General features: G+C 49.1%; 1 protein-coding gene across 2 annotated transcripts in view; it reads right to left on the bottom strand.

Annotated features, from left to right (window-relative positions):
• Positions 1-9,370, bottom strand: part of CEP170B (centrosomal protein 170B) — a 102,920-nt gene extending 93,550 nt beyond the window's left edge. For both annotated transcript variants that reach the window (XM_044436033.1, XM_044436032.1), the window contains exons 1-2: positions 9,127-9,370; positions 2,018-2,154 (exon numbers count right to left, since the gene is read on the bottom strand). In XM_044436033.1, coding sequence (XP_044291968.1) covers positions 2,018-2,122 — 105 coding nt within the window. In that variant the 5' untranslated portion in view covers positions 2,123-2,154; positions 9,127-9,370. The remainder of the gene's footprint in view (positions 1-2,017; positions 2,155-9,126) is intronic.
• Positions 9,371-13,601: the final 4,231 nt, after the last annotated feature.

Raw genomic sequence — 13,601 nt, forward strand, 5'->3', positions numbered from 1 at the left:
CGACTCCCAGCATGCCGCAGTGTAACACATCTGGAAGGCACCCAGTTGGAGAAAGGATCATTCTGTCAACTAGTATATTAATAAGAGTATCACACATCACAGGATCCTAATCCCATTTCCTCAGACTGTGTTCTACTCCATTCGATGAGGCTCACACCCTAGCAAACGGGGTTAACATTACAGTCCAAACGACTCAACAATATTTGAGGCAGATCTCCTATATTCCCTCCATTGAGTTCCTCCTAGGAAGCAGCCTCTGGCTGATCCTGGATATTCTGGGGCTAGCCAGAATACCTGAAACATTGATTGGAGATGTGCGAACTCTACAAGCCTGGGAAAACTTCCAGATCTAAATACGGCAAGCAGAGCAGACACACCGCTGGATCTGTGGCAAACAAAGCTGACAGGTTTTATTGTGCAGTAGCCTCCAAACCTCTGACCTAAATATCCCAAATGAGGTGTAAATATAATCTCCATTTTCAACTAAATGCAGCTTTCCAAGGTCTCCTGGAGATCCAAGAATTGTACCTAGGACCTTCTCCACATAAGGATCCCTCCACTACTTGGTCTCCACTTGTTCCTAGTTAACTGTTTCCAGCTGGAAATCAGGAAAGCTCTTCCCCAATCCACTTAATGCACACCCACCAATATGGAGCACTTCACAGATCAAGGTAAAATGAGTTAGAAATCTCATATCACCTGGCCCAGTTTGCAGTATTCTCTGAGTTTCAGTAACTCTCCAGAAGTCGGCCTGTCCCATTGACCTAATTCTTTAAACTGGAGGTGCTGCTACATGGAAAGTGTGTGTTCTGCTACTCAGGCGTGTATAAAAAGCAATGCACCTGTCCGCAGGTAATAGCTAGGCCTGCAAGAACAGCTAGAAACTAGATGGCCCCTTTGCACTCTGAGAGCAGAACAAATTTGACAGTCACCTTGTTCACACGCAGCAAAAGTTGGGGGCCACTTTGGGGAGGCACACCCCAATTGCCCCAGTTAATCAGTGATGAGCTTGCTCACCGTTCCAACCAAGAAACTGAGCTGTGAGCCAGGAAGTTCCGGTTTCAAATCTCACCTCTGCCAAGATCTCGAGGTGCCCTTTGGCCTGCCTTTGCTCAGCAACAGGGAGGGGAAAGTACTGACTTCTCTTAGAGCGTGTTGTAAGAATTACAAGCTCATACATGCAAAGTGCTTTGAACACATGAATGCACCACACAGATGTGGTACTTATTATTCCCATTTCTTATCTGTGGTGGTGATTATGCGCCTTGCTTCTATTAAGCACCATTTTTCTTCCATGCTTCATCCAAAGAGACACTCATGTTGCTTCCCGCCCTCACTGATTTGGCTTCATGATGACACCCACAGCTAGTGAGATTTGAAAAAAGACATGACAATGTCTGGCGATGTGATTGTAGCAGCAGTTCCTGCTATCACTCCGTCATTCTGTGGATAGGAAGCACGGACGAAAAATGGCGCTCGGGAGCAACACAGAGTGTGATCAATGACAGCTGTGGAAGCAAAAATAATGAGCTGAGAAACAGCTTCCTGACTTCTCACACCCCCCAGTTGGGCAAGGACCTTTCAACTCATCTGTAGATCCCTAAAATGTACTGAGCAGAGGCATAAATGAAGAAAAGCTTGAGCTGTGTCTTCAGGAATCTCTCTTAACCCAACTACTACCCTCACTGTCCCTAGCCAGAGTGACCCAGCTGTGAATGATAGGACATGTCATCCACCACATCTGGAAGGCCCCAGATTGGTGAAGGCCAATATGGCACTTGAGCTGTTTTATGCAAATTTCTATTAAATGAGTTTCATTATTATCATATCCTTCAGTAATTATATTATTATAATAATTAATATATTAATTATTATATAATAATTATCTCCTTCAGAAAATACCACCATGTTTTACAAACGATAATGTTGAATATTATTATAATGTTATTACTGAAAACTTGCTCTCATTCAGAGAGGAAATGGAATCAGACCAATTTATAAGGGCAAGTATATTTACCTGGAGCATTAGCTCACAATCCTCTCGACCAACGAATATCATCTCCCGAGGGAGCCGGTGGCGAATGCCCGCACTGCTCACCAGGAACCACGATGTCACACTCATTTTGGTGTTTGGCACATCAACTTTTCACCATCCTGAACAAGAGAAAGAGAAAGTCCCTGAATTTTCCCTGGAATTTTTATTTCAAGTTTGTTTTAAATTCTATATTGTATTTTAAATCTGCTGCTAGGTTTTACTGTAGTTGTCGCTTTTATTTTATACTGTAGTCTTAACTATTTAAATTTTTCTATTGCATTTTATATCTTAAATTGTTGTGAACCAGCCAGAAAGCTTTGACTATTGGGCAGTTATAAAAACATAATAAATGAATAAGCAAGAGTTCCAGATAAGTTTGACCAAACCAATAAAAACTAATGGGCATAGACATATGATTTCGCACCATAACCTTCATTTCAACAACCAACAACCCAAGAGTCAATGCCAACTACACTTGAACGTAACTTTTGTTCTCTGTACCCAATACATATCAGAACCTCATCAGGATGGCAAGCACCTTTTGATATGACCCAAACTTCACCCGAAAACAGGCCTGGAAAAAGTTTGTGATGCAACATGACTTTCTGTCCAGCACAAAGCACCAAAGATCTTCAGCCCAAAAGTGACTGGGGCCTAGCAGGAAAGAGAGAAAAGACTCTTTTGGTGCCTTTGACAGCAGAAATTAAACTAATGTTGCTTTTCCGTTCTCTTCAGACAGCCTGGAGGCAACCTGGTACCCTCTGAACTTTTTCAGCTAGAATTCCCATAATTCCTAGCCATTTCCATACTGGCTGGGACAGATGGGAGTCATCGTCCAAAATCCTTAGCATAGGATATCGAGTCACTCTGACTGCTGGGAAGATCTGGGCTTGTCAAATCTCCATTCAGTCAGATTGTACATTTGGAGACTCCCAGTGGCCATCATCTGTTAGCCTAACTGAGGGACAGGACGATTATGAATGTAAAAAGGGGTGGACGCAAAGACCGTGCATACAGTCTGGACCAAAAGTTCAGGCCTGAAAGCCCTGATAATGGATCTATGTCTTCCATATAGGAATGCATAAGAAACGTCACACCTTCATCTAAAACTGCATGTTAGGTTTGCATACACAGAAATGTGACATCAGTACAATGTTAAAACATCACAGAATCTTAAGTACTAATACACTAAAATGGAGATAAACTATTCAGCCAAGAATTCTTTTAAAAAACACTTCTGCATCTTGGGCTACCGTGAAAAGGAAGAAAGGGTGGTTACTACATGGGCAGGAAATTAACCTATCATGGAAGTGCGCAAATCAAACAGAGAATCCACCTCACTGCAAGAGGAGACAGAGATCACGTTTTCCATATGGTAGATTTTACCTGCAAATCCTCTCTCTTCTCACCTCAAATAATCCACACCCCTAACTTTTTGACGACTTAGAGAGCAATCCTATGCATAGTTATGGGGCGGCATAAAAATGTTTTAATAAATAAATAATAAATAAATAAAAAAATAGTTAGATAAAAATCCTACAACTTCCAGCATGCTGGCGGGGAAGAGTAGGGGGCTGTAAGACTTTCTCTGTCTAGACATGAATGGCCCTGCACCCTGAAATAAGGACACTGCTTGCAGGCTACCCTACTGAAGTGTTTTTGCCTGCCTGCCTGCCTGCCTGCAAGGTGTTGGGTTGGTTCCAGATATAGGCAAGTCCCACTGCACAGACAGTTTAGGAATTCCCTGCCAATTCCTCCACCAGTTCCCACAACTACACCGAAGGCCTGAGACACTGAATGGATCAGGTTGTGGTTCTGGAGGCTGATGAGGATGGGATTGCCAAAAATCGGTGAAGGCCCCTACCATGAGCACAGTTCCGCTCGTGGAAGGTGCTTCCGCACATCTTCGAGTATCTACATGGGGTCGAGATGGGTTGGACACAACTTCGCGACTAAGAACAACACCCGTCCCATTCCCTCCACACCACAGCCTCCCATATTTAGCAGAGTCCCTGGACCTTCTCTGCAGCATTTTCAGGAGGCCAGAGCAGCTGACAGGTGACGGGGGCAATGGGGGAATTTGACCAAATGGGAGCATGGCTGTAATGCTATCCATTTTCCTAAAACTCAAATAAATAAGGAGGGTGGACAGAAAAAAGGACAATTCCCAGCCATACTATGAATCATGGAACTTTCTTCTGTCTAAACCTGCATAGGATTATGTCTTCTCGGTGCTTAAATTTGGGCCCAATCCATGAGCAGCTGACACAGGCTACACTGTACGAGTAAAAGCTACACCAACGGCATTTGCTGGCGTAAGATTTTCCCCAAGGAAAACATGTCACGCCAGCGAACAGTACTGCGACTGTGCTAGCCATCACTTATCGTAAGTGCAACATCTTTTGAGTTAGCAGCAGCAGCAAACTGAACACATAATCTGCAGAACAGCTGTGGAAACAGGTATGCTGGGTAGATTTTTCAATCCATTTCTGAGGTTTCCCCCTTATCTCTTTAATACTTTGACCAGCCTGTCCTAAAAAGTGTCCAAAGAAAAGATAACATACAGTAAGCACCCAAAAGGCAATGCAGTGCAGTGGGTGGAGCGATCCTAGGGATTCTAGGCATCCCAGCTCTGAGGCTAGAGCAGTAGGCTTGGAAAGAGTTGCTCCTGCTGCTTCTCTGAAGTTGCAAAGCAAGCCTGGAGAATCACAGAACAGTAGAGCTGGAAGGGAGCATGAAGGCCATCGGGTCCAACCCCCTGCTGTTGCAGGACACAATTTACACCCTCCCACTCAGAAGGCTGCCCAGTTTGTCTCCAGTGTGGGAGAGCCCACCACCTCGCTGGGCAGCTGGTTCCACCCCTGTATTGCTCTGACAGTGAGGAAGCTCTTCCTGATGTCCAGCCTGAATCCGGGTTGAATTGATTATTCTGTGTCCTACACACTCGCATCAACAAGAAGAGATTTTGACCTTCCTCTTTGTGACAGCCTTTCAGGTACTTATAGAGGGATAAACATGTCCTCCCTCAGTCTTCTCTTCTCAAAGCGGAACATTTCCAGTCCTCTCAGTCTCTCCTCGTAGGGCAGTGTTTCCAAACCCCGGATCATTTTTGTTGCCCTCCTCTGGACCCTAATTTTTCTGCATCTTTCTGAAATCTTGGTGCCCAGAACTGGACACAGTATTCCTTATGAGGCCTGACTAGTGAGGAGTATAGAGGAACTACTACTTATTTGAAGGGTTAGGTGTGACAGGGAGAGGAGGAGACCAGCACCAAGATCCAAGGTAACCAGGCAGCACCTCAGCATCCTGCCTTCCCCACTCCAAAGTGCTGCAGGTGGACCAGCGGCATCAGCAGTCTGGCTGCTCTGCGGGACAAGATGCGCACAGAGGTGACCCTCCCCTCTGCACTCCCATGCTGCACAAGATGTCCAGAAGACTCCAAGTCCAGCTTTTTCAAAATAAAATAAAAACAATATCAATACAGTGGTGATCGCCCGTAAAAGCAGCTACAAAAATAACATATCAATTGGCTCTATTCCGCAGGTGCAATACTGGCTGTCTGAGTTGACAAACAGGTAGCTTCACTTTGCTGAAAACACACTGAATTTTGAATTATTTTATTTATTTAAAGTTATATAGACCATCCCATTACGAGCGTCTTGGGACTGTTTACAACAAATGGCCCAGCATTCCTGCCTGTTTCAGAAAGGGAAGAGAGTGGAACCTACAGCTGCTGAAAACTTTGGAGGGCTTTAACAAGGTGGCTAAACCTCAGTAAGCAAATGTAGGTTTCAGTGCTACAAAAAAATAAACACACAATGATGTTTCCATGGAAATCATCTGCATTCTCTCTCCTTCACAGAGAAGGAGGCAATAATCAAACCACCAGCAAACAAAGTCATTGTACCTGCTTAAAAGGTGGAGTTAGAGAATGCAATGCTCAGGAACAGACACTGTTCCATCCAGACACACAAGAGAGCAATGACAACACGGAATGACACTTTAACGTGTGTAGGAATAAGTACAGAGGATATGGCTTGAAATCCCAAACATGCTTCCACAGGAATAAGTTCCAGGGAAATCTCACTGACTGGAACTGCACTGTAAGAAATGTACCTGTGGACCAGGAAGCCACTGGTCCAAGCAGGAAATACAACTTGCCCTGTGCTCACATCACAGTGTTCCAGGTTTCCAGCTTCATCATCTACAGCAGCCACAGGGAAAACTGGAACTCTGTGATGTCAGGATTCAGCTAAATTCTACTAGAAGTCACAGGGGCAAAATGACTTTTTAAAAGATTAAAAATTGCAGCTGCCATCTTTGTTTAACATAAGGTCTCCTTTGCCTCCCGGTGGCCTTAGGCAAGGTCGTGTTCTCTCTACTCCAGCTCCACCACACCCACAATCTGCAATATAAGGATGACAACATGGAGTAAAGCTGCTGCAAGAATGAGGGAGATAACAGGAGTAAAACACTTGGAATACTCAAGATACTACATAAACACTGTGTTGCTACATCCATTGTTTCCAATTTAGGGTGACCCTATGATGGAATGCCCTCTGAGATGTTCTGTAATTCACAGTCCAGTCCAGTTCTTGTAAATTCAAGGCTGTAGCTTCTGTTATGGAGTCAATATAAAACTTAAGCATGATTAAAGTCAAGCTTTACCCTTTCCTCCATGTAACATAAGAAGAGTTCTGCTGGATCAGGCCAAGAGGCCATTAAGTCCAGCATTCTGATCACACAGTGGCCAATCAGCTGCCTCTGAGAAGCCCACAATGCAACAGCGCATCCCCTCATGCGCTCCAGTGACTGTTGCACACAGGCATATTCTCTCTGATACCAGAGGTAGCATGTAGTCATCATAACTCTTTGACCTGGTTCACACAGCACAAGACAGACCATGGGCTGAGTGTGCGTTGCCAGTAAACTGTGGGTTCCTGTTGAATCAGGGGTTGTGTTGCATGGATCCAGCCAGTTTGTAGACTATAATCAATCGATGAATGGACAGCATATAAGTCGCTGTAGGGTAGTAAACTGTGAGTTGTTCTTGGTTAACAAACTATGGTTTGTTAGTACAGCCTGGTTCAGAAAACACAACAACCCATGACTCAACAACAACCCATGATTCAACTCATTTTCAACTCTGGCTTGCTGAGTTGGTGAACCCAGGTTTGGCCATTGCCTCTGCCTCCTCCCCTGCCTCCTCCTCTAATGCATGCAAGGAGCTGCAAGAACATGTTGGCATTTGTTGCTAGGAGGAAGGGAATAAACACACCAAACAATCTCCAACTGGCCCAGAACACAGACGCAAGGCAGAGCAGCAACTGAGGCTTGCAACTCTCCCCCCCTCCTCCTGGTTTCAGTTTGGAAGCTGTATCTATAATCAGCCTCTCCAACCCTCCACAGCCAGTTTGGACACAGCGAATGCTTATTATGGATACTTCCCCAGAAGGAAGGGAAGGTTTAAAGCAAAACACATGTGCAGGCACACAGCTCAAGGGCACCATAATCCTATCTAGATTTGCTTTGCTTGTTTATGTGTTGCAGGCTTTAAAAAGCAAGGAGGACAGGACTTGGGATATGCTGCACAAAGCGCATGACCAGGAAAGCATCACAACAGAGGGGCAGGCAAGAGCTGGAACAAAAAGGAGGCAGGGGGAAACGAAGACGGCTGCACAGTGTCGCGGCCAGAAGATGCCAGTCCAACTGGCCGGGCCGGGCCATCCCTCCCTGATCTACCATTACAAGGCGGCGGCCAGCAGTTCTGCACCACACCCAGGGAAGGCGGGTGAGGAGAAACGCCACCAGTCAAACCCAAGGTGCGACAGACAAGAGAGCGGCTGGCCAGAGGCAGCCAGATACATTCTTTCACTGAGCATGGGGGGGCAGACAAGCGAGGGCGGGGGGGTGGAACCGAGATGGGGGAGAGAGGCAGAGAGAGATGGAGTGCTGTCAATCCTCCAGAGAAAAGATAACTCGACTGTAAGAGAGACCCACGTCTCTTTGTCTAGAAAGAAGACTGGGGCAGCTGCCACACAGTCACAAGGGCTGCATCCAGTGTCTAGTCTAATTTAGGTCCCATTACACTGGGCCTACTCTAAGCAGCGCTAACCCTGAAGGCAAGGCAAAGCTATACATGGTTATATTCTGGGAGCAAAGCCTGGAAGAAGGCTGGAGAAGGGAAGAAGAGGGAAAGAGAGGAGGAGATGTGCAATCCTACTGTCCGGCTTGTGGGTTTCCCGTGGGCATCTCTTGGGCCACTGTGATGAACTTGGGTCCAATCCAGCAGGGCTCTTCCGTTCATCGCTAAGTGAACAGACTACAGACCAGCTTCTTTTCATCTCTGTTCTTTTGTGCATCCCTGACTCCTCTCTGTTCAGAGACATAAAGGGAACCTTCTACCTGGCCTAGGTGCCCACCCCACATTGCCTCCCCACCACCAGCAGCCGCACCCTGCCATACCGTCTAATGGCCCCCAGCAATGCGCCCAAGGGCTCTGCATCCCAGGTGAGGGAGAGATGGAAAAAGCCCGCTTTGCTCTGCGTTCTACCTGGCCCATTTCACACCGCTGCACCACCTCCTTCCCACTACATACACCCTTCCAGATTCACCCCTCATACCCACACCTGCATCTCTGCTTCACCTCCCTCCGGCCACCCAAAATCCAGTAGCCCCCCTTTCTCGTGCGGGCTCTGCCAGAGCCTCCTGCTCACCCCCATCCCGTCTAGCCCAAAAAGCAGAATATCCCCGCCGGGGAGCTGACTCTCCTACCTCCTCCGTCTACCCTCCGACCCAGCCCGCTCCTGCAGCGGGGCGCCCGGCGCGCCCTTCTTTTCTCCGCCGCAGTCACGGCCCGGCCGGCCACCGCCGCAGCCGGCAGGCCCTGCGCCGGCGGGGCGGGCTGCCGGTGGTGCGTCGCCACGCAGCCAGGTGCTGCCTCGGCGGCTGGAGGAGGCCGCAGGCCAAAGACGCAGAAGGCGGCATCAGCTGCTCCCGGTCGGGGGACTCCCTCCAGCCCCGCCTGCGCGGACTGGCCGGCGGCTCGCTAGGGGCCCAGCCCTTTCCACGCTACCTGCGCGCAGCCTTACCCTGCCGCAGCGGCGGCTCCCGCTTCCTGCCCTCCAGCGCGGCGCCAGGTGCCCGATCGAAGCCCCAGGGCGGCGGCGCGGGTCTCCTCGCCTGCCCGGCCAGGCGCCGCTCTCATGCCCGGGCATGCATCTTCCGGCCAGCCGAGCCCCTCGTCTTTCTCTCCCGCCGCCCGCCGAGGACAGAAGGCAGCGCCGCGCCCGCCCTGACTTGCACAGCAGGTTCCAGACGTCAAGAGGCGGCTCAGCGCGCCGCTCCCACCCCCGTCTCCTCGCTCTCCGCTCCCTCCCGGCGCTCCAGGGCCCGGCCCGGCCCGGCCCGGCCCTTCCCTCTCCCCGCCCGCCCGCCCGCCAGGGGCGCCGAAGCCGCCAGGCTAGATCAGGTGACGACGCGGGTTAAACATTACACGCGCGGCGGCGAGGCGTCGTGCGCCCCGGTGCGCGCCGCGAGCCCGGCAGCATCGCGCGGGGGGCGCGGCGGTGACGGCCGCCTCCCCCGCCCCGCGCCCTCCTCCCTCCCTCCCTCCCGCCCGCGCGCGTCTGGCGAGGAGTCGGGTTGCGAGGGCAGGGCGGGCGGGCCGGAACACCCGTGGGCGTGATCGGCGCGGAGGCGCGCGGCGGCGCTCCTTGAAAGAGCGGGGGGCGAGGCGGCGGCGAGGGGACCCGAGGCGAGCGGGCGCGGCGCGGCGTGGAGAGGCTGCCAGTTCCCAGGCAACCGCGAACGACATGCGGTGGGCTCGCTCGGCGGCCACAACCCGGATGGGGCAAATCCGGAGCGGCGGAGGGGATTTCCGCAGATGGCGTTCCTGCCACGCTTCGGCTGAGCCGCGAGCAAGGCCGGTGCGGCATCCAGAAGATACCCCCGTCATAGGAACGCGGGCAGGCGCTTTACGCTGCCTCGGCTCAGGCCACACGACAACCCTTGCACGCGGGTTGTTGTTGAACCGGGGGCTGTGGCGGAAACGTGGGTTCTTATGCCCCAAACCCAGCGGAGAGGACCGCCCGTGGAAAACCACACAATTCATCATCCAACAACAAACAAGCGTCCCCACAGCCACCTTAGAGGGACGGTTTAACCGGAAGTCCTGCACTGAGCAGGGGGCTGGACCTCGTGGCCCTTTGGCCCCTTTCAGCTCTACTATTCTGTGGAGTCGCATCCTGAGTTGTTCCTGGTTAAAAGTTATGACTTGTAAGCAGGATCCAGATAACCCACATTTTGGAGGTGGTGTAGGGAGTTCCTGCTAGGAAGCCCCATATTTTGGGAAAACTGGCAGCCCCCTGTTATAACTGATTTATTTATTTATTTAGGATATTTATATGCCGTCCTTTGCAAAAGCCTCAGGACAGCTTACAAAGGTGAAATACAAATATCACCAAACATAAATTGTCGACCCACTCTGGCTGCAGTTAAAATATAATGGTAAAAATACAACATTAAAACTTATTAAAATGTTGATCAAATAAAAAGGTCTTAACCTGGCGCCAAAAAACATATAATGATGGCGCCAGGCAGACCTCTGGGGAGAGCATTCCATAGACGGGGTGCCGCAGAGAAGGCCCTCCTCTGGGAACTCTGTCTCCTAATATCTTTCACAGAGGGTTCCCAGAGGAGGGCATCTGCTGCCGATCTCAGGGGCGGGAGGGCAAATAGGGAAGAAGACATAACCCTGATTCCCAGGGTTAGTTGGCTTTTGCTCATGTGCATCTCCTACTGCCTGAGGTTTTCCCCCCCCAAAATTAAATGCCCTCCTCTTCTCTACCCATATAGCCCTATTTACAAATAGCATCATCCTCACATTGCATTTATATCCCTCTTTTCCTCTGGTGGCAAGCGCAGGACAGCTTATGCAGGTCCATTTTACCCTTAGGAGCCCGGATGCTTAAAAATACAGGGAAAGAGACTTCGGGTATATGTAAATTACTATATGCATTTTTTTTATTACCTAGCACTTTCCCTGCAGCATTTCAGCCCACAATAAGAGAGTTGTTCATGAATTGCACCGACTTCTGTGTATGTTTCACAACCATTGTAAGGTTGCTAGGTTTAAGAACTGATGTGCTGTACAGTGTGGTCTACTGGTTAGAGTGCTGGTCTGGGTCCCAGGAGATGTGCATTGTAGTCCACATTGTAGCTCGCTGGGTGACTTGGGGCCAGACAGTGACTCTCAGACTAGCCTCCCTCACAGGGTTGCTGTGAGAACAACATGCTGAGGAGGATTATTTAACTGCCTTGGGTTCTTTCTAAGAAAAAAGGTGGGATATTTTAATTAACTATGACAAACCATGACGGGGGACATGATATCCCTCTATAAGTACCTCAAAGGCTGTCACAAAGAGGAAGGTCAAGGTCTCTTCTTGCTAATGCCAGAGTGTAAGACACAGAATAATCAGTTCAAGTTGCAACAACCCAGATCCGAGGGCCTTCATGTCCCCTTCCAACTCTACTGTTCTATGATTCTATGAAATAACATTTTCATAACATTCCATTGCAACTGAGAACTGTGGGTATTGCCTATGTGGCTTCATACCTTTTCAACAAGGCACATATTTGCCTGCATAAGATTGTGGCAAGGTGGGAAGCTACTTTGTAGATAGTCAGGCAGTGGGTCTTTGCAGCCCACTACTGGCACCTCGAATCAGTAGCAGATCTCCAGAGTTTCAGATAGGATTGTTTCCTAGCCAGAGGTTGGATTTGAGGCTTCTTGCATGCAGCCATCCTCATTTCCAGCCAGAAAAAATTTGGGAAAGGCTGTAGCATGAAACCACTACAAGTTCTGCATGGACTAGATGGAATAATGCAGGGCTGTAGAACTTCTGTCAGCCTCAATTCGATTGGAGGGAAGCTCTTGGGGACCACGTTCCAGGGATGGAGAGCACCCAAAGCAAAACGGGCCAGTGTGAAGTAGGAATGCCATCAAGAAAGCTGCTCCACTTGTCCTGGTTAGTCATCCAACCGAGTGGTTCTTGCTTAAGTTGAAAGAGCAAACTGGAGGATAAAAAGAAGCCTCTTCCTCTTAGCTCTGCACTCAAGCATCTTAAGATCTCTCTCTCTCTCTCTCTTTCATGTAGTTGCAGGTGATGTTGAAAATGATAACTCTCAAGCTTTTCAAATACGTTTTTCATCTTGATATCGAAATTCCACTACAACCTCCTATCAGCTGAATCAGGCAGTTGGATCCACAGCTTTTTTGTTAAGGATTATTCTTGGGTGCAAACTGTATTTATTTATTTATTTATTTATATTGCAATATATATCCTGCCTTTTTCCTACAAAGGGCTCAAGGCAGCTTACATCTCCTCCTCCATCTTATCCCCACAACAACACCCCTGTGAAGTAGGCTGGGCTGAGAGTGTGTGACTGGCCCAAAGTCACCCAGTTGGCTCCATGGCTGAGCAGGGACTCGAACCCGGATCGCCTGAGTCCCAGTCCCATGCTCTTAACCACTACACCACTGGCTCTTTCCATTTCAAAGGCCATCGGCCGCATTTTGCAATTCTTCAGTCTCCTTCAATATTGCCAGGGTGCCCTAAGGTAGGTAGTTCTGATCATCAAGCTACCCCGCTAATTAAAGGAATATTTGGATTCCTGCAGTCTGCTCCAGGGATAAGCCGGGCAGGTCAAAAGCCTTCCTTCTTGCACAGCCTGGCGACAAAACAAAATCACTTAGACTGATGGCCCTTGAAGGAAAGAGTTTACCAGGGAGCCTTTTGACATTGGACTAAGCTTAGCAGTGGAGTTGTTAACAAAGTATTCGACCGGATTCACAAGAGATCTTCATATGTGTTTGTGTTTCTACAGAGGGTGTGACAGCTGAGCATTAACAGAAAATATCACAGAATTGCCTCAAAATGTACTGTGGGCTCAGTATATTTCCTACTTGATATCACCCTTCCCAGTGCTGGAGAAATTCAACATCCATCAATCGACATGTGCTCTAATCTGTAGGAAGACATTTGGAGACCTCTCCTCCCAGACCGGCAGCTGTGGCAGTAGTTGGGGCGTATTAAAGGTGTAATCATAGGGCACACTCTCCTGGGAGGATATCCCATTGAACAAAGTGGGCCTTCGTCCTGAATAGGAACACTTGGGGTGGCACTGTGTGCTGCCTCTTGATGTTCCTCTAAAGCCAGAAAATCCCTTTCTAGGTCCACACTGAGCAATCCTGCCATAATCTCTAGCAGGGGTAGGGGCTTTTTCTCCTAGAGCGCATTCCCACTCGGATAATCTGTAAGAAGCAACATGCTGATGGTGGGTGGGCCTGAAGCCCGTAGGGAGCACACGCATTTCTGTCTCTCTGCCTCCCTTTCTGTCTCTCACATGCTTTCCGCCACCCCTTCTCTCAAGCTCTCTGCCCCCTCTCTCTGCAACCCCATCTGTCTGTCTGTCTGTCTCTGTCTCCCTCCCAGTTCTCTCTCTGTGTCTTTCTGCTACTCCTTTTTCTCTCTCTCTTCTCTCTCCCCCTCTTCTCCAGCCTCCA

This window comes from Varanus komodoensis, unplaced genomic scaffold (genome assembly GCF_004798865.1).
Source record: "Varanus komodoensis strain SLA01 unplaced genomic scaffold, ASM479886v1 scaffold3, whole genome shotgun sequence".
Taxonomy (NCBI): Eukaryota; Metazoa; Chordata; class Lepidosauria; order Squamata; family Varanidae; genus Varanus; species Varanus komodoensis.